Source organism: Coloeus monedula, assembly GCF_965178545.1.
Source record: "Coloeus monedula genome assembly, chromosome: 15".
In the NCBI taxonomy this organism is placed as follows: Eukaryota; Metazoa; Chordata; class Aves; order Passeriformes; family Corvidae; genus Coloeus; species Coloeus monedula.
In genome coordinates, this window is record NC_138795.1 from 1,371,332 (window position 1) to 1,396,839 (window position 25,508).

The following is a 25,508-nucleotide window of genomic DNA, read 5'->3' on the forward strand; positions in this document are numbered from 1 at the left end:
CTGCCCAGGGCTCCCTGCAGCAGCCTGGGCACCTCTGCTCTGCAGTGCAGTGTTTTAGGGAAGATTATGAACATTTCTACTAATCCCAAGCCACTAGGCCTTCCCTGCAGAGCTCAGCTCAGGCAGCAGAGGTTTCACAGCTCATCAGCCCCCCGGGCCCAGCTCTAAACTAAAACTAAACTAAAAATGCAGCAGGACAGAGTTTAACAATCAAAAAAACCTTTCACAGCTGCAGAGACAAAATGACATTAAAGCACCAAACCCGCCGTGCCTGGAAAGGCTCTTCCTTCCAGTGAAAGGCTGGAGCTGCTGAATTTCAGACACACAGAGACTTCCTGAAATGAATTGGAGATGACACCCAACAGCCAAGGCAGCCACTGCTAATTATTTAATTAAATCATGTACTGAAATCTGCATGGAGACAACTGCAGAATCTGCCTCCACTGTAAACACTTCAGCACTGACAAAACCCAGGAAAGCAGGAATTACAAAAGGCACCTTCTCCAAAACTTGAATGAACCACCACAACAGAACACATAAATGTATCTATACATATATTTATATTTATATCACAGCCTGGTTTGGCCTGGAAGGGACCTCAGAGATCATCTCATTCTATGAACATTTCCAAGTCCTCAAGGTCCAGTGACTGTGCAGACCTTTTGCAATCAACTCCTGTGGATCCCTGCAACATGAATGGATCTCAGACAAGCACATTTCATTTGAAGGTACCTTTATGGGGTGCATAGATACAGAGGGAGGCACAAAATGTCATTGTTGCCCTCAGAAAAACTCGTATCAAGTAAACAAACTGCTGGAAGGGTGGCATGGAGTGAAATTACAATACTGCTGCAAGCAGGGCCAAAAAATCCCACTGAATGTCCTGCAAGGTGTTATTTGTGGGACCTTTAACAACAAACCCATCTTGGGGAGAGCTCAGCCTGGGCAAGAACCTCACGACCCAAAGAGCAGAAGTACCAAGCCTTTATTACAAGATCCGTGATTCCAGGGCAGAGCTGTGTCCAGCGGTGCCAGTCCCACCCAACTGGGGGTGGGGCAGTGCTGCTGCTGGATTTCCCCATTCCCAGGACACCACCAGCCTTTGTTCCAGCCTCTGGATTCCCCTGAACTGCTGCTACCATTGTGCTGCCAGCACTGCGTGGGCCAAACCAAGGAACTGCCTCTTGGAAAAGCCAAACACCGCAAGGGAAGGGGGGAAAAAAATTAAAAAAAATAATAAATCACACACTGGACACAGTTATCACTATGAGAAGTCAAATGAGTTGCTTTACATCCACATTGCAAACAATTTCACAAGCTGGGAAATGAGTTTGTTGAGTCTCCTCTTCCGCTGGGGGTGGAGGGTGTTGGTTTGCTGGGTCCTGGCATGGCCACGCTGAATCCACGTTATCTGTTGTTGTTGGGGTTTTGAACAAAATTGATGGAGTAGGAGCCAGTTGAGGAATCCTGTTTGACCTGGAAGTTCTCTGTTGACAGGCCAAAGGGGCGCAGAACCAAATTGCCCAGATCCTTCAGTTTGTCTGCAAAGACATCCCAAAAGAACATGGTGAGAGCTGAGCAGAGGGAAAACTGCCATGGAATTACACCCAACCACACAGCCCAGCCCTGCTGATTTATCCATCACAGGTAAATCCTGGGGAAATCTCTGCATTTGGTTAATATTTAGGCTCTTAGCAGGAATTAAAAATCATTGTTAAATATCCACAGGGTATGAGAGTTAATAAAGTCCTGTCAGCATGTGGATCACATGTGATTTCTGACTCTGGAGAATGCACCTTGCTACAGCTGTAAGAGGGGAAGGACAACAAAAGGACATCCTTTAAAAAAATCCTATCTAGGAATTACAGAATGGATAAACTGAAACAGGAAGCAGAGGTAACAACTTCACTGCTGGCTGAATACAACCCCCTGGCATGACAACACAAAGGAAGAAGATGGTCAGTTTTCCAAGAAAAACATTCTTTTCCTCCTGGTTTCAGTGCAGAATTGTAGATTTCCCAAAGAAATAGCAGAAGTTTGGACAAGTTGAAGCTCCCCAGCACAGCATGGATTTGGGGCTTTATGATAATTCCACCAGCACATCCCAGATCACCTTCCTGCTCTCTCCCTCCCCAGCCAGGCTCTGGGGCAGCCACACTGAATTAATTGTTAATGAGGCAGAAGAAAGCCTTGGCTTTTCCGGGCACTCCAGCCCGGAGCTGCTGCTGCTGTCCTGGCACACACAGAGCCAGCATTGTAGGGAAGCTCTGTCTCCTCCTCCCCCAGCTCCTTTCAACCCTAAATTAAGGGCTGTAGTGAACTCCAACCCCCTCCCAAAGAAAAGCTCCCTCAGAGCCTGTGCTGGGAGGAAGGAAAAGGCACCACGTGGAGCTGGGACTCAGCTGCAGAGGCTGCCCAGCCTCCAACACTCCCTGTCCCCAAGCAGGGTCACCGTCTCCTCCCTCTGCCCTTATTCTCACACATTTTGCTCTTTTTCTTTCAAACACACCCTGTTTATTTTCCACCTGCAACTCCAGCACAGTCAGGTTCACCAAAGCAAATATTCAGGGGTTAACAAGAAAACAGAACTGTAAAAATCAATTTAGGGCTTAGAAGTCTGTGATTCATTACTCACCTAAACTGCAATTTAACACCCTATTGAAAGAGGCAGATGCAGGAAAAGATTACTCACAATTTACATTAAGATGTAACAGCCAAAATTAATTGCTATTCAGTCTTTCTGGCAATAATTCTGGCTTAGCTGCTGGTGTTAATGTAGGGTTTGGGAGTTGAAAAGCTCCATCTTGCTTGTGTAAAGAATTCTTTTGGTGAAAAGACATTTCCTGATGAGGTCTCCTCTCTGTGTGACTTGTTATATTACCAACATTTTTAAGCAATTAAAAGAGCAAGGGCAAATCTTTCTCCCTTCCCTAAATGGTAAATGAGGGGTGAACTGTAACTGTAATTTGGCTCTGGTTTAACTATTTAAACTCACCTTGTGCAGGGTTGGGGTTTAGCAGCTCAGCTGCAAACACAACATAGCTGTCAATACAAAAAACCAAACCAACCAAATCCCATAATTCTTTAGGCACAAAGCCTAATAAATATCCTTGCTGATCTCAGGTAGCTGGAAAAATCTCTTTTTGGCAGGAAGGCCCAAGTGAGATGCTCTGGCCCCCAAACTGCTAAAACCATTCCAAAGCTCCCCTCTCCTCACACCCTCTCCCCAAAGGAGTGGTCCCAGATATCTCAATAATTATAAAAGTCTCTAAACAAGACTGGAAATCGTTGGCTTTAAGGAGAGAAATATAAAAGCCCCCCAGAAAATGGTCATTGTTCACATGCTCAGTCCCTGAGGCAGAGGATGCTCATGGAAGCACAGAGGGAAAGAACCACTTGGATTTCAAAGCTCCTTCCCAAGGCTGCTGCAAGTCCAGCTCTCTTTGATGTGAATTCAGGGGTCACTTCATCCTGAGCAGACATCATTGGCAGCTGAGCTGATGGAAAACATGGAATAACTGAAATACAAATGTCAGCCTTGGAAAAGGGAGATCCTTGAGGGGACACAGCACGAGTGGGCTTGGCCACAAACCAGGGTTTTTCTGGTGACATCAACCTCAGCAGTCACATGGGCCAGCACTTGCACACAAGGAAAATCCAGCCAGGAATGTGTGCTCTGGGATATTTACACACGAGCACTGCACAAAGGGTTCAGCTTCTGACAGAAACGAGCTGCAGCCCTGGGAAACAGGAAGCACACTTGGGAAGGAGGAGGATGCACTCCATTTATCTGGGTTTGTTTGTGCACAGCTCCAGTGCTGTGACAGTGGGAGATGGTTGGGCAACCCAGGGCTTGTTTGAGTTGAAAGAATAAAAGCTCAGCAAAACCAGGACAGGCCAATTCACTCACTGAGGATCAGTTCAATATCCACAGGAGCCAAAGCACAAACTGGGACATTGTTCCTAATTTCAGTTTAGTGTCAGTGCTCCTGGAGCAGGCTCGGCCTGGAACTCTCAGGATGCCTCTGATTTGCTGTCCTGGAACCCAAAAGTCTGGAATACAACCCAGGCACCTGAGCTGCCCTGTGGGAAGGCAGGAATGTCCCCCTGGCACTGTCCAGGCCCAGTCAGAGCAGCTCCTGGTGCTATGCCACAAGCCAGGTCCATCCTGGCAGTGGGAAATGCCATCAGAAAGGGTGGAAAAGTGGGAACAGCTTCAAACAAATTCACTGCACAATGAAACAATCCAAAGGAATCTCATAACCACCACATTCCATTGAGTTTCTCGTCTCCCACTCCTTCCAGAACTCCCACCTAAATCCCCTCCAGGGCTTTCCCCTGACCTCATCCAGAGCTGCAGCAGTTTGCAAACCCTGGGAAGTGTTTCCTTCCTCCCTGGGCAGCTCCATGGCATCACCACTGCCTCCCTTAACAGCAACACACAGGGCATCTGGGACACTTAGGAGAAGGAGCTGCCCACATTCCTGACTTCATTTCAAAAGAGTGTTTTATAGAAACCCCTCAGTTTGTGTGGCACCAGAGAGCTCAGGCAGTGCTGAGCTCAACCCCCCCTGCCCTACTGCCACCATGTCATTGTCATTTAAGCACAGCTGTGACCATCCTGTCACACATGAGGCTGGGGATGAACACAGGTTCTGTGCTGTCCTGCCCTGCTCTCAGTCTGGCTCTCCAGCTGTTTGAACTCCTTGTGTGACATCACTGAGAAGGGACTTCTTTCTCCAGAATCCCAACAGAAACAGTCTGAACTGGTTCCCAAAAGCCCAGTTCAGTTCTGAAATCCCAACTGGCACTTTTGAGGTATTAACACTGTTAAAAGAAGATCCCATCTAGTCTGACATCGAGGAAAAAAACAGCAGAGCAGAACTAGGGTTGGATTTACTGTTCCAGCCAAATCCCTTGTGATTAGTGAGGCCCTTTAGAGTTCAGCAAAGATCAGGAATTATTTTCATATTACTTTGTGCTGAAACCCATCCCATGTCCTACCGATGGGCCTGATCCTTCTGGAGATTTTCTGCATTTGTCATTTATTTATAGCCCTATCACCCTTAACCTGCTTTATTTAGGGTTTGTTCTCAGCACAATGGGGGAAGCAGACTCTGATCCTGTAAAGCTCTGCAAAGCCTCACTGACACTCTGCTAGGTCAGAGCAGAACAAAGCCAGAGCAAATCAGAGGCTGCAGAGCAGGAAAAGACATTACGGAAAAATATCAGCCTAAGCTGAAACAGTCTCTTCTTCCCAAATATATCAAGAACCAGTGTGAAAGACAGGCTGAGTTTGTTTACCCTGATTTTTTGCAGAACAGGCAAACACTGCCTTCCCCTTCCCACCAAACACTGCCTTAGGAAATGTAATTCCACTCCTGGTGCTAACCCTGGGGAGGTCCAATTCAGCCTCCAACCAAACAGCAATGAAATGCTGAATAAATCAAGGCAAACATGAACACCTGGAGGTCTCTGGGCTGGAAGTGCTACAGAAATAATCACATTTATTTCTTTAGCCCCCAGATCAAACATCCCCAGTTATTTCAGCTGGGGGAGTTCCTTCAGGTACAGGTTTAGAGAAAGCCCTGGTTTATCCCTTTCATGAGAATGTTTGCTTTGAGGGTTTATTTGCAGGGAGAAAGGGCTGAGCAGTTGGCCTGGGTCAAAACATTTTCCCCAGCTCTTGCATATATCAATATGAAATTGTTTCAGAAGGTTTTAAGTTTTCTTTCTTTAAATAGAACTAATGGCCTTTCCTGCATGGAAGAATTCCTTGTCTCCAATATACTGTAGGTGAAACCAAGCAATTGAGAAATCAGGAGTTTTGTTTAACACTGAACAAATATTTCCTTTCAAATTTACCCCCTTTAAATTTTATACAAGAGATTCTACTCAGGCATTTTTTTCTAGCAGATTATGACAATTTTTATGGAAGTACATGCTACTCACCCAACATTTCTTTCTTTAATTTTTCATTCCTCTCCTCAATTTGCTGTGGTAATCTCTGTGGAGAGAGAGAAAAACTGGAATCAGAGCCCTGTTTTCAATAATAGTCCCATTTTGGACATCAGCAGTGACAGAGACACAAATCCTGATGTGCAGTCCCTACTTCAGACTCTGAACACTGCTAATCCAGAGACTCAGCATTTCCCACTCCAGGAATGTCTTTATGGACACCTATTTTTATCTGGTGTCTGTGATACTTATCCCAAAGTACAGCTTCTTCTGGGAAATCACTTTATCTGCCCTAAAATACCTCAAAACCTGTGTGGAAGCTGAAATTCTCCCCACAGTTACACACCTGTGAAAAACCAAACCTAAGCATTGCTTCCATATAATGAAACTTTCTGGGAAAGCAGCAACAGGGATGATTTGACCACAAACCATGATAATTCCAAACTGTTTAGTCTGGCATTGAAAAAGTCAAAAATAACGGAGGATTGAAATCAGAACCTCAGCTCTGCACTCCTGAAATACAAACAGTGCTCAAATGTTGGAGCAGGTACCAAATCAAGAATCAAAGAATGTTGTGCATTTCATATTTTAATCTGTCATTTAACAGGGTCATGACATTCCCTAGAGCAGTGTGAGATCATTGCTGTGGGCAGGGAGGAGAAGATTTGCTCAAACTGTGAATGAAGCCAATTTGCAGATTTTCTTGAGGCATCATTTTCACTGCCAGTGAGGAGGAAAAGATTCTGTGATATTCCTGCAAAGCAGAGACACTTTAACCTTAAAATGGAGCAAAGCTTCCCAGCCTCCTCCAGGTTAGAGATGTAACCAGGTATGGGGAGTCAACAGCTGAAACCTGGGGGTTTGTATTATGAAATTTAGAGATTTATGATGAATATTTGCAAAGTGTAAAATTACAGCTGTCAGGATTTCCTGAACAGGTTTTCAAGAAGGGAGTTTTAAGCTTCAGTCTCAATAGTTTGCTTCTCCCCTCAAATCTGACAAGGACCAGCTCAGGGCAGAACAGACCAAATGCCAGTGCAGGGTACACTGAGGGCATTTTGTCCAAAGGGTTCTGCAGCCAAGGGCTCTGCCTGGCCAAGGGAGGTCAGGCAACAGGAACCCCAAGCTCTGCACTGCCCAGGCACAGGAATCAGGAATAAACACTGAGCTGTGAGCTGAAGGATGGCCAGAGGAGCAGCAGCACTGCTGGAGATTCCCTTCTGGGGCTGGGCAAGGGCTCTGCTGTGGGACCATCGGGGGCACAGTCCCTGAGAGAAAAGCATGGCTTTGCACAGGTACAAGGACAGTGTTTGTACTTCCAGGGGTTCCAAACAGCCTGGACAGAACCAGCCAACTCTGAGGGTCTGACTCAGAGTCCTGGATTATCCTGAGTGAGAAGAGACCACCAGGATCACCCAGTGCAGCTCCTGGCCCTGCCCAGACCCCCCAACAACCCCACCCTGGGCATCCCTGGCAGCGCTGTCCAAACGCTCCTGGAGCTCTGGCAGCCTCGGGGCCGTGCCCATTCCCTGGGGAGCTGTTCCTGGCCCAGGGGAAGCCCCAGCCCAGCTCCAGAGGCTGCAGGTCCTTTCTGGGAGCTCAGCTGTTTAATGGGGTCACCCCTCACCACCAACAGCAATCACACAGTTAAGCAGAATATTTTCTGCCATCAGTGCAACTGATCCAGTCCCCCAGGAAATCATTCCAGGCAAGGTTTCTTGCCTAATATGCCATAAAAGCTGTTCCTAATCTGTCACTTAACACCACAGTGTGGGGAAAAGGGGGGCAGAATCACCACTAATGATTTATTTTCCCAAATGGAGACTTAAAACAATTAAGCCTTTCAAAAAGATTTTTGTAACAATGCATTCAGAGTGGGCTTAGAGACAAATTTGCAGGTGATGCAAATGATTTTTTTTTTTGTCCTTCAGAGGCAGAATTCATTGCAGGTTCACTGATGTGAAGCTGAACTAAAATAATGATAAATAAGTTAGGTCAAAGTTCACTGAAAGGCTTAAGCTTACCATGCAAGCTTCTCTGGCTTGATGAACTGATTGGTCTCTTTCTAGGACTGCCTTATAATCTTCCAGAGCTTCATCTAATTTTTCTGTTTTTTCATAGAGTTCTGCTCTCCTCAGCAAAGCTCTGACATAGTGAGGGTCTAATTCCACAGCTGGAAAACAAAACCAAAGCCCAGGGTTGTACTTGAAACATTTCTCCACCCCTCAAATGAATTCTGAAGTGTGTATTACATTTATAAGTTGTCCTTAGAATGTAACTCAGGATCAAGCAGAGGCACAGCTTAAAGCTAAGTCAGAACTCAGAAACAGCTGCCTGGGACAGTCTCAGGATCATGTTTCGTTTAATGTCCACTATCTATCACAGATGGAAGTGATTTATGGTCACAAAGCTTTAAATGTGCAATCCTATCCATGCAGGGACCCTAAGTGATGCTACAGAAACTTTAAGGATCTGCAAGATATTTCAGTTTTTGTGTGTTTAGAAAGTGGCTATTATTAGATGGCAGCTAAAGTTAAATATCCCTCCAGACACACACAGCAGGGAAAATCAGTCTTGCCATGCTTATCTCAGTTCAAGTGGAGACAAACTCCAGGAGAATTTCTGGAGCTCTTCTGAATTTAATATCGAACAGTCCAGATTGGGTTGGGAATGCACAAACAGTGATTTCAGCTCTCTGAGCTGGCAGAGGGGCATCCTGACTGAATCTCAGCTTTTCCCCTCCTCATTCCCTTGGCAGCCAGGGCTGTTAGCAGTAGCAGTTCAGACTGAATGCTAAACTCAGCAGTAACCTCCACATGGTAATTCCTCAAGAATTCCTTCATCCATTTTTCACCACAGAAACAGGGAATGTGAAAGATTTCACCTCAGAAAGAGGGACTATGAAGGATTTTTCACCACAGGAAGAGGTCTGTCCACTTTATACTTCCTAGCCCATTAAAATGGTTCTGGGGACAATTAAATCTCGGATTATCCAGGTAAATATTCCAGTTTGTCTTCTGGGAAGGACAAAGGCAATGCCACAGTCAGCAAGCTGCAGGTGACTGAATTGTTCTGCTGTGCTCCAGTCCCTGGGGAGTGTCAGGCCCTGGCAGCTGAAGTCTCCCTGCTCAAAGCACATTGATTCCCTCTGAGCCACTGCAAAATCCAAGGTGTTTTTCAGAAAGCAGCAGCACCAAAGCCAGGCAGAGCCCCAGTGAGAGAGGCCAGGGAGAATTTGGTACCTCCAGGAGCCCTTTCAGCACACACAGCCTCCCATTTCTGTGCAGGCAGTGCTGGCACACGGCCACTGGATTAGTTCTCTGATTGGTAATTTGGATTTTTTCCCCCAGCTGTCACAGGGAGTTTAACAAACACTCGAGGGTGGGTGAGTGGGCGGAAGCAATAAAGCAAAGCACAGCTGAACTGATTCCACCAGAAGGTGCAGAGAGAGAACTGCAGGGCAGGAACAGGGGAACATAAGCCCTGGTGACAAAGCAAAAGCTGTGCAGGAAAGGGACTTGATAATGCTTTTAACTCTATACAGCCTCACAGTTCTTTGGAATCTGGGATTAAACCAGGATTTGGGGCGAATGGCAGGTGGAAGTGGGTTTGAAATCACAGGTGTGGGAAACAGTTTCCATAGAAAAGACTTTCCTATTAAAAACAAGCACGAACTGCAGCCTTATGGCATGGGAGAATAGAAAGTAAATTACTGCAGACAGGAAAGGTTTGACAGACATTTTACAAAATAAGTAATACAAATCAGGTGTTTTCTGTTCAATTCTTTAAAGACCCTTATGCCTAAAATTATAGCTCTGCAGCAAAGGCACTAAAGGACACAATTTCTGTATAAAAATCTGCCATGAGGGCAGCACAGAGAGAAAAAAGTACCTTTGGTGCAGTCAGTCAGGGCAGCCTCTGTCTTGTCCTAGAACACAGAATAGTTTTGTTAGACTGAAGTCATATTTCTTCATGTCCCCATTCCTGGAGGTGCCCAAGGAAGGGCTGGAGGTGGCACTCAGTGCTCTGGGCTGGGGACAAGGTGGGGATGGGGCACAACTCGGACTCCTTGGTCTGGGAGGGCTCTGATCACTGGATAATTGCATTTGTCCCAGCCTTAATCCAGTGTGACACAGAATAAAACCAACACTCACCTGTTTCATTTTTGCAGCAGCTCTGTTTGAGAACAGAACAGCCCTGTCCTTCTGGAAGCAGGCTGGGCATATCTGCAGAGCCTTGGTGTAAGAGTCTTCTGCCTCTCCATAGTCTGCAGAGCAACAGGAAAAACCCAAACCAAACCATTTGTTTCAAATCACTGAACCCATGGCTGAAGTTCCTTTGGAAACATTTCTCAAGATCTGGTGATATTACACCAGAATCAGTAGCTGCTCTCAAAGAACATTACTAAGTACATAAATACAATTGATTATTTTAAAGTTGACTCAATTCTGCCTGTAAAAGCAGAAATATACTCCTGAGCTGAATGCAACTAGTGCAGCGGGATGTGGATGTAATTCTCATCCCTGAAATTGTTTCCTTCCATTTGAGCAGAGGTGGAATCCCTTTGGATGAAGTGTGTCCCTGACCTGTCACTGCCCCGTACCTGCTCAGAGCAGCTGCAGGGAGGTTTTATGGCCACATCATCCTCAGTGGCTGACTTAAATGTCAGAGGGCTTGTCAAGGAGAGGCCAGGGATGAGACTCCAGCAGGTGCCTCAGCCAACTTCCAGGCCTGTGGCTCTCCTGGGCTGAGCAGTTCCCTCCTGTCCTCTCTGATGCCTTCCAGAGCTGGAGGACGTTCCCAGGATTGTGTTTCCTTAGGACACAAGGCACCTCCAGCCTCTGCCTGGTCTGCAGGGAACACAGGTTCCTTGGCTGTGTCCTGCTGACTGAGGGAAGCAAGAACCTGCATTTCCTGCTTTCTCTGGGGATCCTCCACCCACCAGCAGATTAAATCAAAGGTAGGTGTCAAAACCACTTCCCCCCTTCTGTTTGCTCATTAAAATCCATGTACAAAGGTACAAGGCAGCTACAGAGCCCCAGGTCCTCCATCAGTTCTAAGCACAACCATCAGCCCAACTCAGAGCCTGGGGGAAGCCTTTTTTGATCGGTAAATGAAGCCCTGACACTTGGAAGGCAGTCCAAAATCCATGGTTTTGTATGTAAGCACTCAGCTTTCATGGGAATCCCGCTTTAGTATCCAAATCTTTGGGATTTAAACAGCTCTAAAGGAGGCCTGGTATCTCCATCTCTTCTCTAGAGCTGGAAGAAAAATGAAAGGGGTGATAAAATTCAACAAGGATGGTGTGAGATCTTCCTCAGGGTTTTCTGCAGCACCACCACGATGGCTCAGTACTATTCTGGGATTCTCTAGCATCCACACGGTGTTCAAAGATGATCAACCCACCTCCTTTCTTGAAGTGCTCATTTCCTTTCTCCTTCAGCCCTTTGCTCTCCTTCCTTCTTTTCTACAAAAGAAACGACAATGTCTCAGAGTATTTCACTGAAATGAACAACTAGGTCAGCTGCAGTTCCAAATAAAGTATGGAAGGGAAGCAGAAAAAACCATAACCTGAACAGTTTTAACTCTACCAAGATCTGCTTGTAGACCCTGTGACACGAAATCCTTTCTATATGCATGAAACACTGGAGTGTAACAGCACAGCAATTAAAAAGCTCCACTTCACAGACACCAGGATGCAGGGAGAGCATCCATGGAGAATTCCATGCTTTAAACCAGTACATCACCTTTTAGCTGGCTGTTTGCTTCTCCTTTCCAACTCCATTTAATTCACTCACTGCAGGTCAACTATGCAGAATATATTTGAAATGTAAAGTCTCAAAAGTTTTGCTTGAAATAATTCCACCTCAGCGATTCCAGTTACATTCAGAGATGCACAAGGAAAAGGTCCAGGGTGAGAAAGATCTCTGCCCTGCAAGATTTCTCAGGCAGAGTGAGTGAACCCCCAAACCAGGTTCTTTGTCCAGTGAGAAATGCACATGTGAGCAGAGCTGTGTTTTCAACCATGAACATCTTGGCACAAGGGGAGGCCACGCTCAGGCTCTCAGCCTGTGACACAGAAAACTCAGGATGTCACTGAGCCATCCCTTCAACCTCCTGACAGTGCAGCCATTCCTGAAACAAAGCAGGGAAAGGCAGGAACATCCCAGAGCTCAGGAGTCGTTCTGTTATACAAAAACCAGCACTGGACCACTGGTTTTTCTCCCAGCACACAAAGGACTTCAATGGAGGTGTCTGTAAATGACAGATCACTGAGCAATTAAAAAGCCAACAGTAGGAAAAGGAGCAGTTTCCTTTCCTGCAGATTGTGTGAATCAAGGATTAATGCAATTATCAATATCACATAGAACATCTCCTTGGAAACAGCTAAATATAGTACAGTGTGTGGAGCACTGCAGCAGCTCCCAGCTATGCCAAGGAGCTGACAAACACTTCAAAATCACAGGTTCTTCCTCCTGCTTTTATTGGCTTTGCAAATTGATTCACCTGACCATCGGCACCACCTTGAGAACAGATCAGGTTCAATGGAAGGACACTGAGCCATGACACAAAATTCCACAGCAAAATCTCATCTGACCCCTTTGATACATGCCCAGACCATCAAATTTGTTCCCATTGCCTATTAAATAGCTTTTCTAATACCTATTACTCCTCAAATGTTAAGGAAACCCCACAAAACACAGGGCAGACAAACCATATCCAATTATTCAGGAAGTGCTCAGGAAGGCCTGACAAACCCCCCCAAGTCCTTCCACAACACCCCAAGGGACTCAGTTGGTGCTTTCTAAACATGAACATACAAATTCCACACTGCACAAAAATCCCAAATTCCCTGTGTAATGCAGGACTCTGCTGTCCAGCACAGAGAATGTGGAACTGCTACATCTCAATTTTTGAGGGATCAGACAGAAATTCCTGCCTGGACCCCACAAAAAGGCATTTTAAAATCATCTGCAGTGCACAGAGAGTGAAAATGATCCCAGCATTTTGTGGCACTGAACAAAGCAGCCCCATCTCAGCACAGAGCAGGCCTGAGACGAAGATCCTGCTGGAAAGATCTCCACAGACAGCCCTCAGTGAGGGAAGGGCTGCCTGAAACACAAACCCCACTGACTTCATTGCTCATGACCTATTTAGAAGTGGCCTTTCAGTGCCATGAGCTGATTCTCTGCTGCACAGGGTTCAGTTACAGCTCCACAAGAATGAAAGGATTTTTATTATGAACACAACTCCAGCATGCTCACACCAGTCCTCAGGCAGAAACCCTGAAATCAAGGGATGCTGGATGAAAAGTTTGACCTGCATGATCAACATTTTGTTTCATTTTATCTGAATTATTAAAAAATATTACATGTTTACCCTAATGATGCATTAAATGCTAATATAAAAAGTGATCTGCAGCAAGAAAGCTTCAGAAGAAAAAGCTTTATATAAAAAAAAGGAGTAAAAGGAAAAACAACAAAGCAGCACTTTTAAGAGCTCTGTGTATGATTTTGTAATTTATTCAGCTCCCTGCAAAGCAGCAATGGCTCAAAACCTGTGTTTCCAACATATCCCTGGTTTATGGGTTTAACTTCTAAACTGAGTGTCCAAAGTGTTTTTAAAACGCTGAAGTCTGTAGGGTACCTCCTGCACATCGATGGATTTGCATTTCAGGTATGACTGATCAAGAAGCAACACATAAAAGCCAATTCCTCTGGCTTTTCCACAAAATGTAACTGCATGAAAAATGGATGAGCCCCTCACATGCTGAAGACACTGCCCTGCAAAGCCGGCTGTGTGTGAAACAAATACATTATTTATTCCTCCATCCAGACACTCCTTTAACAGAAATTCCTAACACAGAACAGGGGAAAGGCAATTCTTAGGGCTGAATTTCCATTTAAGCTGCACTGCTCCAGGGGAGGCTGGGAGAACCTGCTCAAAGCCAGGGAAAAACCCCAAAGCACTCCAGCACTGAGAAGAGCCAGCTCTGCCCTGAGGATGGGGAACTCCAGCTCCATGGGCGCCCTGGGCTGAGTGGGCAGCAGCTCCCCAGGACTGATCAGCCCAGAGGAAAAAATCCCAAGTGACTCGTGAAGGGATTGGCACGATGCCCCTCCATGTCCCAGCAGGCTGCTCCAGGACATGGGTTCAGTGGCTGCAGGGCAGCTGCCCTTCCTTCCCTCCCAGGGAATTGGGTCAGCCTGAACCCTGGAATGCTGTGCCCAGGAAAAGCCATCCTGGCCTGCTCCGTGCCCTGGGGCTGCTCACACACAGCACTGGTGGCAGCCACAGCTCCTTAGTTTAGGGTTTTCTGCTCTTCAATGGCAGCAAAATCTGAAGGTTTGGGGTTTTTTTGCAAATTTTAGTCATGCAAAGATGGCAAATTCCATGGTAGGCACTGATTTTTGATGTGGTTTAAATATTTTTTGAAGAAATAACTGCATGTAACTGGTGATGATTCTTACAGGATCTGATTAGAAATGTTTAGATTTGGATACTGAATTCCAATCCCAGACTCAGAAAAAATCAGTATTTAACCCAAACCTGCCTGGCAAAGCCGGGGTGCTGGAGATTATCTCAAATCATGACAAGGGACAGCTTGGTCTTGTGACAATAAAGTACAAACCTAAATCACACACAGCCCGTGCCCTCAGCTGCTCTGCCAAAACACTCAGGGTTAACAGAAAAGCATGATACAAAATAGAATAAAAGATATAAATTCTATTTATATATTAAATATAATTTTATAGTAATAAAAGCATTATTCTGCTATTAGAGGAGACAGCAACCTACACATTCCCACTGTTTCCTTGGGAAGTGAGCAACACAATAAAGTGCTGGAAGTGATATCCTTGAGCAGCCAGTGGGAGCTGAAGGAACAACACCCTCAGTTTGTGACACTTCCCACAACATTTCCTCTGGCTGTTCCTGTGCTTGGATTGATCCCTTGATTTCCCCTTTGCTGGGAACTACTCCTGGCTCCAGCTCTGGAGAAATTCTATTTACACTGAACCTGCCACTCACAGCCCCTTGGGAAGGTCACCACAACCAAGGAATTCAAAATTCCTGGAGTTCAGAGGCTGCACAGAAACAGGAATTCAAACAGATCAGGGATACATTTTTCGGCTTCCAATCCCACTTCTCAGTCGTTTGTTGGCAGTTGTCTGCTACCCCCTGCAGTTTTGGGAAGCTACTGCTCTATCCTGCATCCAAGGATTTGCATTTCCATTTAAGGTTGGAGTCACCCCAAAACCCCTTTTTTAAATCTTGAGAAGTGCCAAAGCTGCACTTGGGAGGTTCCAGGGCAATGGCAGGGATAGACCTGGCCTGTCCCTGCTCCCTGGGATTCCATGGAAAAGAACCTTACTCTTTCTCCTGCCCAATCACCCAATTCCATGAAATTGGAAGCAGCACTTGCAGACACAGGGAAGGAGGTCACAGCCCTCCCCGACAGCTCCAGTTAAGCCCAGCCTAAGTGTGCCTCTCCCTGAGTGACAACAGTGCCATTCATCCTTCCTGCTCCAGAGGCAACAGCCTCGGGCAAGGAAAGTGGAGCTGACCCTAAATCCATCAGCACAAGTGGGAAAGGCCTCGATCTGACAGGAGCAGCCTCTGCCACAACTGAACACAAGACTCAAATCAGACAGCACCACTCAAAGGGACATGAAGGGAGACTTTTCCCCTCTTCCTATTCAGTTGCCATCCAGCAAAAGACTTCTGTTTGTTTACAATGCAAAGAATTATAAATCACACAGGGAAATTATAATTTCAGCTTTTATTCAAGTTCTTCTCACCAGCTCTTGCAATGAATGACTGCAGCAGATACAGATCTACTGCTCAAATGTTCCAAGCTTTAACTCTGAAAATGTAACAGGATGTTTTATTCTACACAGAAACTTCCCTTTATGGAAAACAATGGGATCACCCCAAAGGCACAGGGAGGAAAGGAAGGGTGAGGAGGGGGCAGCTTAAAGGAAATGTCTTCACTAAGCCAGTGTTCTCTAATGTATCCTAGAGCCTGCAAAAAACAGGGGCGTTAAAAAAAGGGAAACTTTACTGTTTAGCCCAGAAAGAATCTCAGGTATCACTCAAAATCCTATTCTCAAAATCAGTTCCACCTCATTCCTATGGAGTTGCTCACAAGACACTCCTCAAAAATCTCCTCTTGCTTGTCTTGCTGACACATTTCCTGCTGGTCAGAACAGGAACTGTGATTCCAGCCAGCTGGAGGTCCAGGGCACATGGAAAGCCCAGAGAAGGAACTGCTCAGGAGGAATATTGGATATTTATTCCGGTGTCTTACAGAACACGGGGTTCCACAGCCAAAATTAGAGCACCCCAGTCCTTGCCACAGAACAGGGCAGCATCTGCCACGATGGAGGAGCTGAGGGACTGTGAGTCCTGCACTGGATAAACCCCTCATTAAAGGGTGTCCCCCAGAGGAGGGCTGGGGCAGGCTGAACAATGACCCTGGAACAGCTGCTGGGTGTCCTCGGATTAATTCTGCAGAGCAGCCCCACGTCAAAGCCATCACTGTCACTGACAACCAGCCAGAAAAATCTGCTTGGAATGCATCAAAAGCAATTTGCTGCTCAGTGCCTCTGCTGAGGCAGCAGCAGAAGCCTTGTGAAACAACAACCAAACCCTGGAAAAGTGAATTTCAATCCTTAAAAGGCTCAGAGCTGCAAGCCCAAGCAAGGAAGCAGGCTCTGTTTTTAAGAACTCTTCTTACAGGTTTGTGTCTCAATATCCCTTCAGGTTCTTATTTTGCTTCTCTGTGTAGAGAAGATTTCTTAGGGTATCCCTGCTGTGTCCCTGGAAGGAATTCCTGCTGCTTAACATTAGAAATCTCACTGTATGGGGCTCTTGAAATGTAATTAGAGAAAATACACAACCACTCACTGGCTCCTTCCCTCCGAGCTCTGCAGCAGCCTCTGCACAGGTGAGTGTTTCTACTCTGAGCTGCTGGAATCTGCCCAGAAATACCCAGAGCCAGGACCAGAATCTGCCTTTGCATCTCCAGAATAAATGAGAGGCTTTTCCTACAGCCCATTGTTGGAGAGCATCACTGCACAGAGCCCATTTATTACAGCAGCTGAACACAACAATGGGCTCTGGTTACAAAAACCCCAAACTGTGAAGGTGTAGCTCCACAAATCCGACTGGAGCAGGGCTCACATCCAGCTCTCCTCGTGCCCTGAGCCCACAGTTTATGGTTGGTGCTGCAGCACCAGTGCCTGGGGAGTTTTTGTGATTTAGACAAGCAGCCAAATCAAATCCACCTCCCCAGGTGCCAGCACCAAGCTGCTGTTTGATGTCTGCTTCTCCTGCCCTGGATCTAAAAATACAGCTTGATTTCACTGAGAATCACTGCCCTCAGTGCTCCACTCACACTGAGGTGTGCCAGCACAGGGCACGAGGGGCTGCTGAGAGGCTGCTCCCCACCTCAGCAGCCACAAAGCACTTCTGAGAATTTCTGTCTCATTTGCTGCAGCTGCAATAAAAAATAAATAAAAACCCACGTTGCCCTTCTCAAAAACACCCCTTTTGAGTCATTGGGAGGAGGCTTAGAGAGTTTGCAAAGCTCTGAGTAAATGAATGTGCAGCACTGTTTTCACACTGGGACTGCAGGACTTTTTCTTAAAAGCTGCAGCATTTAACAGAATCTTCTATCATCAGAATATCCAGAATGTTTCACTTTAAAAAATAAATTCGTGGCCATCGATAGCAAGTACAAGGAGGAGAGTTGGAGCAGCAATTGAGGAATGACCTGTCCAGGGTGAGCTCATGGAATGGGCCACTCCAGTGGCTCTAACACCTGAGCATTCAGAGTTCTGCAGCTCTGCTTGTATGAGATACCAGCAATATTTTGCTAGAGAAAAAACTACATTTGAAAGCCTGCAATATTTAGAAATCTCTCCATGGAATATAAACAAAGAACTGCTGATCCAATACTTGTGGTGCTGGTGAGAGACAGAATTGCTCAGTTTGGGTAGATGAAATCACAAACCGCTCTGAAGGGCAGAATTGCTCAACACCACTGGAAATAAACCTGCAGCAAGACGAGAGCTGCAGCTGCCTCCAGCCTTTCTCTAAGGAAACCTTCCCAGTTTGAAGCAGTTGTTGTTTTGCACTCCCATAGCCCCTTCCAGTGGAGTTCCACAAAGCTGAGTGCCAAGATTCAGCATTCCCAATTATTTTGGTCATTTGACAGCAGGCAAAGATCCATGTGCAAAATGAGATGATTATCTAAAAATACACCCAAACCAAGAACAGCACGAAAATTAACACAGTCAATTGCCAGGCTTGCTGCTCTTTTTAGAGTTTAGCTCTGGAACAATTTCCCCCCAGTTTTTAGCAGTTTTTCTCAGAAGCTCTCAAGTCCCAGGCTGGTGCAGCAGCCCTAATGTGACTCACGATGACAGTGCTCCTTATTGTACAGGAATAAACACAAGGAGAAAACAGGGACTGTTCACTCCAACTGGAAAAAACCCAAGGGCAATGAGATGGATTTTGTGTGTGAGGAGGTCAAGGAAGGTGATTTTTGCTCTCTGCTCAGCACCTGAGAGATGCATTTGGAGAACGCTCTGTTTTGGTGTGTCCCCTACTGCAAAAAAACCCAAACCAAACAAACTCCCTCCTACAACAACAACAAGATATTGACTTCCCAGAGGGAGTCATGGGGAGGCCCTGAGATGCTCAGGGCCCTGCAATAAAAGAAACTCTAATTAAATACAGGACAAAAGTTTCCAGAGTAGTTAACCAGCAGCACAGGGAGCCAGATGGACTGTGCCAGAGATTTCCCTGGCTCTGGGCAGGGGCTTGGACTAAAATCCTCCAAAGGATGCACCAGAACACCTCCCCCCTAGTTTTCATTATTAAATTACAAATGGCAGCATCATTCTGCTCATTTGGAGTCAAACCTGAGACACAGAGATCCAAAGGGATTCCCACCAGGTCCAGCAGAGACCAGAATTACTTTCAGTCTCATTCCTGCTTCAAGGAGATTGTATCCCATGTTGTCCTTCCCCAGTACTGCTTTCCCACCTCAAGGAACTTCCAAATTAACACAAAGATGTGTTCCATTGATGAAAAACTGCATTTTTCTCCTCCCTGCTGCAGGATGAGTTTGTCCAATGTGACAGCGCTGAAAACAAACAATCCCACACATTTAATGTGTTTCATTTCATGAAAGCCCAAATAATCCATAGGGATCCATCCAAATTGAATCCCAACTGGCTGGATTCCCTAAACCAACCTTTCAGGAAAACTATCCTGGAATCTGCTGAACTTTGGAGAAGCACCTTGCAGGCACTCAGGGAAAAACAATGGATGCACAGACAGTAACAGGGAACAGGGAGAGTTTTGTTCCCTGTAGACTCTGAGTCACAGCCACCTCACTCACTGCTCAAGGCACACAAAATCTGCAATGGAACGTGAAGATTAAGAGCAGCAAGGAAAGCCACAAACGTTTGTTACCTAAAAGAGGGAATTTAGAACAGTAAAAGCAGACAGAGAGAGCTTTAAAGGTCCCTTTCCATGTCAGCCCCAGACCATTCCACACAGATCATTTCATACCCAGCACTGGTGCTTTGCATTACCTGCTTCTCCTCCTCTGGCATATCTTTCTCTAGTTCTAGCAAGTATTCTTCATCTAGTTCTGTCTGCTTCCTCGAGCTGCTCCCTTCATCCTGAACATTCCCTTCGTCATCCAGCACAGGTCCTTTGGCCTCAAAGGAGTCGTGACAGTCATGGAAACTCTCCTCTGTGGGATCCTGGCCTGGGGATGAGGCACAGCCACTTCCAAAGCTCTGGGGGTGCTGGGCATCGCTGGGGCCAGTCTCTGGACACTTCTGATCTGACAGCTTCATGTGATTCAGTAACTCATCAGGCAGGCTTGCATCTTTAAATTCTTCCATGCTCGGCTCCTGGGAGAGGGTTGTGGAAATGAGAAAGGAGTGACACTCAATAATCATCATTTTAAAGTCAGCAAACAAATCCCAGAATCCCAGAGTGGATGAGGCTGGAAGGGACCACAGTGGGCCACTGGTCCCACCTCCTGCCTTCCCAAACAGAGGGTACAGGATTGTGTGCAGGCAGCTCTGGAATATCCCCAGGGAGGAGACCCCACAGCCTCTCTGGGTTCTGTTCAGGGCCAGGCCCTGCCCAGGGCAGCACTTCTGCCTCCTGTGCAGGGGAATTGCCGGGCTCAGGCCCTGCCCGGTGCTCTGGTGCCGCTGCTGGGCCCCGGAGCAGAGCCCGGGCCCTGCCCTGAGCCCGACAGTCTCCTCCCCGCGCCGTGCAGCCCTGGGAGAGGGGCCCTGAGGGGACACACGGTGTTTCCCTGCCCCTGGGCAGCCTCGTTCCCCATGGTTGGTTTGTGTTTCCCTGCGTGGGCAGGGACCCTCAGCCCAGACTGTGAGGGTTCCTCGGCAGAGCCCCGGCCATGGGCTGGGGAAATAAACATCTCTGAAACATCTACCATCAATCCATCCATATATATTTCTTTTCCACGGACCTCCTGGTTTGATATATGCGTGTTACAGTAATCCCCACTGTAACACCTCCCCTTTCATATTTATACACCTCCAAATATACTTAATTATATAATTTCTTCTATCCACCTTTACAAATCTTTAAAGTGCTTCAAAGTGCTCTTGACATCTCTAAAGGGAAACTCGGATCTCTCGGAGGGGCGGCAACTTCCCCCTGATTCCATACCCCGTGCAGGGACACGGGGCCGGGACACTGCTTCCGTGAGTAAGGGAACTGCGGAGCTCAGAGCGCCGGGACCAGCCCGGCACAGCCCCGCGGGACCGACCCCAGCACGGCCCCCGCCTGCCCTGCGGCCCCTCCAGCCCCACCACGACCCCCGCGGCGCCGTGCCCGGCTCGCAGGGCTCGCCCCGCGCTGTCCGAGCGCTGAGGGGATGGTCCAGACCGGGGTCATCGCCCGCCGGCCCCGCTGGATCCCCCCGAGGCCTCGCCGGCCCCCCGCGCCCCCGGCCCCGCACTCACTGCGCCAGCCGCGCTTCCGCCTCCCGGCTTCCGCCGCGTCCCCGAGGCGCACGAGACAGCAGCTTCCGGTCGCGACAGCCAATGAGGGAGGGGTGCGCGCGGGGCATGCTGGGGACTGTAGTTCCTTGAGAGAGCGCAGGTGAGAACAGGTGAGGGCAGGTGAGAACAGGTGAGAACAGGTGAGAACAGGTGAGGGCAGGTGAGGGCAGGTGAGAACAGGTGAGAATAGGTGAGAATAGGTGAGGGGGGCAGTGGAAGGCAGGTGAGAGCAGAAGAAGACAGCTGAGAGCAGCGGAAGGCAGCTGGGAACAGGTGAGACCAGGTGAGGGCCGGTGAGGATAGGTGAGGGCAGGTGGCCTCTTTCTCCCCAGGGCTGCACTAGTGTAAATCATCTCTCTCCATGTTCCTTGCTGGCTCCTTCAGGCCCTGCAAAGCCACACTGAGGTCACCCCAAAGCTTCTCCTCTCCAGGCTGAACAATCCCAGCTCTCGCAGCCTTTCCTCCCAGCAGAGCTGCTCCATCCCTCGGATCATCCTGGAGCCTCCTCTGGCCCGGCTGCAGCAGCTCCAGGCCCTTCCTGTGCTGGGCCCAGGGCTGGGGCAGCTCTGCAGGTGGGCTCTCACCTTGAGGGGGCACAGGGGCACCATCCCCCCTCCCCTGCTGCCCATGTGGAGGGATCAGCCCAGGGCACAGGGGTCATGTTTTCCTGTCCAGCTCTCACCTATCATCCCACTCTCCATCTGTGCATCCCCAGCCTGCATCAGTCCCAGGGGTTGCCCTGATCCAGGTGCAGCACCAGCTCTTGGCTGTGCCAAACCCCACGAGACTCCCGGGACCCGCTTCTCCCCGATGAACATCTCATGTTTATACACCTGCATACTTTGTAACTTTGAGATGATGCTCCTCTTGTTTAGTCTCACAGCCCCTTCTGCTTTCATACAACATTAAAGGTGTTAAGGCATTTCAAATCTGAGCCCAAAAGGAGGCTTGAATTGTGCCGGGGGATGGAACAACACCCTTGGATTCCAACAGCCAGAGACTTGGGAGGTTTTGCACTTCAGTTGTTCTTCAGATATTCCTAAATACTACTGTTTACAGCAGAAGATTCAGCCTGATGCCGACGGACGGAGCCAGGTGACCATTCGAGTTGATAAAACCCAGCAATCTGGAAAACATCTTCTCATTATTTATCATCACAACTGAAAGCGGGATATTCAAGTCCTCCCGCTGCCCTGAGGGAAAGTCTTACTGCTTAAAAGGTTGGATTGGTGTCGCGCAAAGCCCGAGGACTCCGGTGGGCCGGAGGGTTTGTGACTCTCCCTCGCCACCGCAATCCAATAGATGGCGATGTTGGATTTCCCAAGCCGGGTCCCCGGCCCTTTCCTTGTGACTCTGGTCCAGTTTGGTGAAAGCAGGGCTGGAGCTCCCCAGTGCTCCAGCAGGGCGGGATTGGACTCTCAGTCACCCAGGAGAGGGATAAATGTTGCACAACTACCTCAGGCTCCAGGCCATATGTTAAATTTACTTCTCGGGACAACTTTTTAGATCTTCACAGTGAAGAAACCAAAGCTCAACAAATCAAGCAAAGGAAAAATAATTACCGTTTTCTGGAGGTCACAGGAAGTTCAGGTTCTTCACCAGAATTAAACGTTTGCACACAAGTCTCAGTGGAATCAAATTATTGTGCTTCCCAAAGAACATTTTGAAAGGAAATTGTGAAATAGGCAATTAAAGGCTTTTTAATCACAGCCATAAATTAAAGTTTTACTACATCTGCTTTTTAGGCTGACTTATTAGAGAAATGGTGGGGGGTTCTTATTAATTTTGAACATCCATTCTCCTTTTCTCCATGTCTTGGCTGCAGTACTATGAAGATTATGGGAATTGCTAGACAGGGAGCATGTTTTTCACAGCTCAAGCTAATGTATTTTGTCATTAAATTTTCCAGTAACAGCCTCAGATTTCCTTTCCCTGTCTCCTTCCATTTCTGTGGAAGAGGAATTTTGGCTATTTCAGGGAAAAGCCAAGCCATAGATGACAACAGAGTAAAAATGTAATGTAGTTTTCTGCTTTAACCCAGGCAGGAGAGCAGAGGGGTGCAGGGGGATCTGTCCCTGTCCCGGTGACATAAATCGACATCACAGCCTTGCTTTTCTCCACAGGGACACTTGGTTTATGCCCTCAGTTTAGTTCCAGCCCAATCAGACGAACAGGTGGTCCCGGGATCATTAAATCTGATGATGGAATGGCAACCTTTCCATCTCCAAGAAATCACAGTTGGTGGGAACGCTTCTGGGTTCCACTGAACATAAACCCAGTGTGATAAATGTGTGTGTCCATATCCTGCAGTGCTTCTTTCTGACCTCTCCAGGCGCAGGTGGTGTTTGTGCGAAGCACCGTCCCCATGCTCTGTGTCCTGCCCTCTGGAATGTGGGAGCCAGAGACTGCCAGAGGCTGGGAAGAAGGTGAGCAAATCTCCCGTGGAGTGTATCAAACCAGAATCCAGTGTATCCCCCTGGGGATGAGCTGGTTAGTGTGTGGAATAAACAACACTGGGTGTTAGCACAGCGATAATTCCATCCCATAACTGCTGTGATTATCTCCTGTGCCGGGCAATTTTCTGCTCATTTGTCTGAGGTGGAAGTCAAGCACAGAAGCTGAGAGCCCAGAGCTCTTCTGCTGAATAGAAAGTTGCTGCTTTGACATTTTCCAGACTGGAACTGTACTTTACAATACCAACGTCCTCTCCTCTCCCCGTCACATTTGTGAAGATAATGGGAAGCTGCATTTCCAAAGAGCAAAGGATGCAGGATGCTCTCCAGCTCCAGCCTCGTTCAGCTGGATTGATTTTACCATAACTCTTCTGACAGATAAGCAGCACTTTTGTCATAGCTGAGTGCACTGAAGCCTAATGGGTTTAATTTCTGTACAGCTGGGCTGTGACAAAGCTCCCTGAGCCATTCCAGCTGTGCCTCTCCACTGATGGCTCTGGACATACCCCTCCTCAGGGATTAAGCTCCACACAGCAGCTTAACCTGGGGAAATTCCCTGTTTTATGTGCTGAAATTCCCTGGTTTTGGTGCTGAATGGCAGCAACTCCTCTTTAGAGGCAAATCTAATGCCCACCAAGTGGGTGCATCAGAAAGTCTGTTAATGAGCATAACAAAGGCACCACCGTGTGCCACTGCCACTGCATGTTCTGCTTGGCAAATTAATTCTGGCTGTACTAAAAAATGGGCTTGTCCCACAAGGCCTTATGATCGTGCCCTGGCCCAAATAGTTTTTCCTTTAAAGGAAAACAGTGCATCAAATGAAGGACTAACAAAGGGAAGAGGGTGATTTGTGCAGCCACCCTTGGGCTGGCTTTGCCTGGTGGAGGTTGTAAAAGACTCCAGCAGGAAAAATGAAGATATTTAGAATAGATGTCACCTGGAGAAGTCAGGTGGCTTTGCACAAGTTTCATATTTTTAAGGTGGCACATCAGACTCTGTAATTTTTGTAGTCCCTCCTTCAGATCCATGTGGAGTTTTTTCCCATCTTATAGAATCTTTATTGCCTGTACCTGTGTTGAAGCTGTGACTGGAGGTGAAGCTGGTGTTGTTTGACTCTTCTCATCTGAGAGGCAAAAGAAAAGCCTCTAAACAGGCAGAGCTGTTTCTGAAGTGTGCTCAAGGAACCAGGGGCTGGGGTTTGGGTCTCCAGCGCTCACTGCTCTTTTGGGACCTATTTGGAGTGATTTAGGAGTGTTGTTTTTAGAAATCAGATCCTCTGGAAGCCTGGATGTCTGCAGGACACCCACTGGTATGCTGAAATGGAGATTCTGAGCTCTCACCACTGCTGGAATTTTCAAACTTTCAAAGAGATCCTGGTGAACGAACTCCTCAAACTAATTCCTGATGGAAGAGTTACGTGTGTTGGTGATGAGGGAAGCGACTGCATCGCAGGAGCCACAAAGGCAAATTTAGTGGCCAAGAGCATTTTATTTTAAAGTGGAAATCCTGATGAGGGACCTTGGCTGAATTCCAGCCCTGCAGTAACAGGGGCAAGCGTTTCAATTGTTGAGAAATTACTTTAATCATTGTTTTCCATCCCTAAAGTGCGAGTGTACAGTGACGTACGGAACAATTGGGAATTGTGGGCAAAGCCAGGGGCAACCTGGAGAGGAATGACCTCACTGCATTCTTCACTGCCCCCCTCAGCCATCCATCCTCCATCCATCCATCCATCCATCCATCCATCCATCCATCCATCATCCATCCATCCATCCATCCATCCATCATCCATCCATCCATCCATCCATCATCCATCCATCCATCCATCCATCCCTCCATCCATCCATCCATCATCCATCCATCCATCCATCCATCCATCCATCCATCCATCCATCCATTCATCCATCCTCCATCCTCCATCCATCCATCCTCCATCCATCCATCCATCCATCCATCCATCCCTCCATCCATCCATCATCCATCCATCCATCCATCCATCCATCCATCCATCCATCCATCATCCATCCATCCATCC

General features: G+C 47.4%; 1 protein-coding gene across 2 annotated transcripts; it reads right to left on the reverse strand.

Annotated features, from left to right (window-relative positions):
- Positions 1-370: 370 nt before the first annotated feature.
- TTC1 (tetratricopeptide repeat domain 1) lies at positions 371-21,019 on the reverse strand. 2 transcript variants are annotated; one of them, XM_082291371.1, is made up of 8 exons: positions 20,982-21,019; positions 19,566-19,892; positions 11,365-11,425; positions 10,113-10,225; positions 9,850-9,886; positions 7,983-8,131; positions 5,953-6,007; positions 371-1,541 (listed from the first exon to the last, which is right to left on the reverse strand). In XM_082291371.1, the coding sequence occupies exons 2-8, from the start codon at positions 19,881-19,883 to the stop codon at positions 1,408-1,410; spliced, it is 867 nt and encodes a 288-aa protein (XP_082147497.1). In that variant the 5' UTR covers positions 19,884-19,892; positions 20,982-21,019; the 3' UTR covers positions 371-1,407. The 2 variants fall into 2 exon arrangements, with proteins under 2 accessions (XP_082147497.1, XP_082147498.1); XM_082291372.1 differs by lacking the exon at positions 20,982-21,019 and adding an exon at positions 20,589-20,690.
- Positions 21,020-25,508: the final 4,489 nt, after the last annotated feature.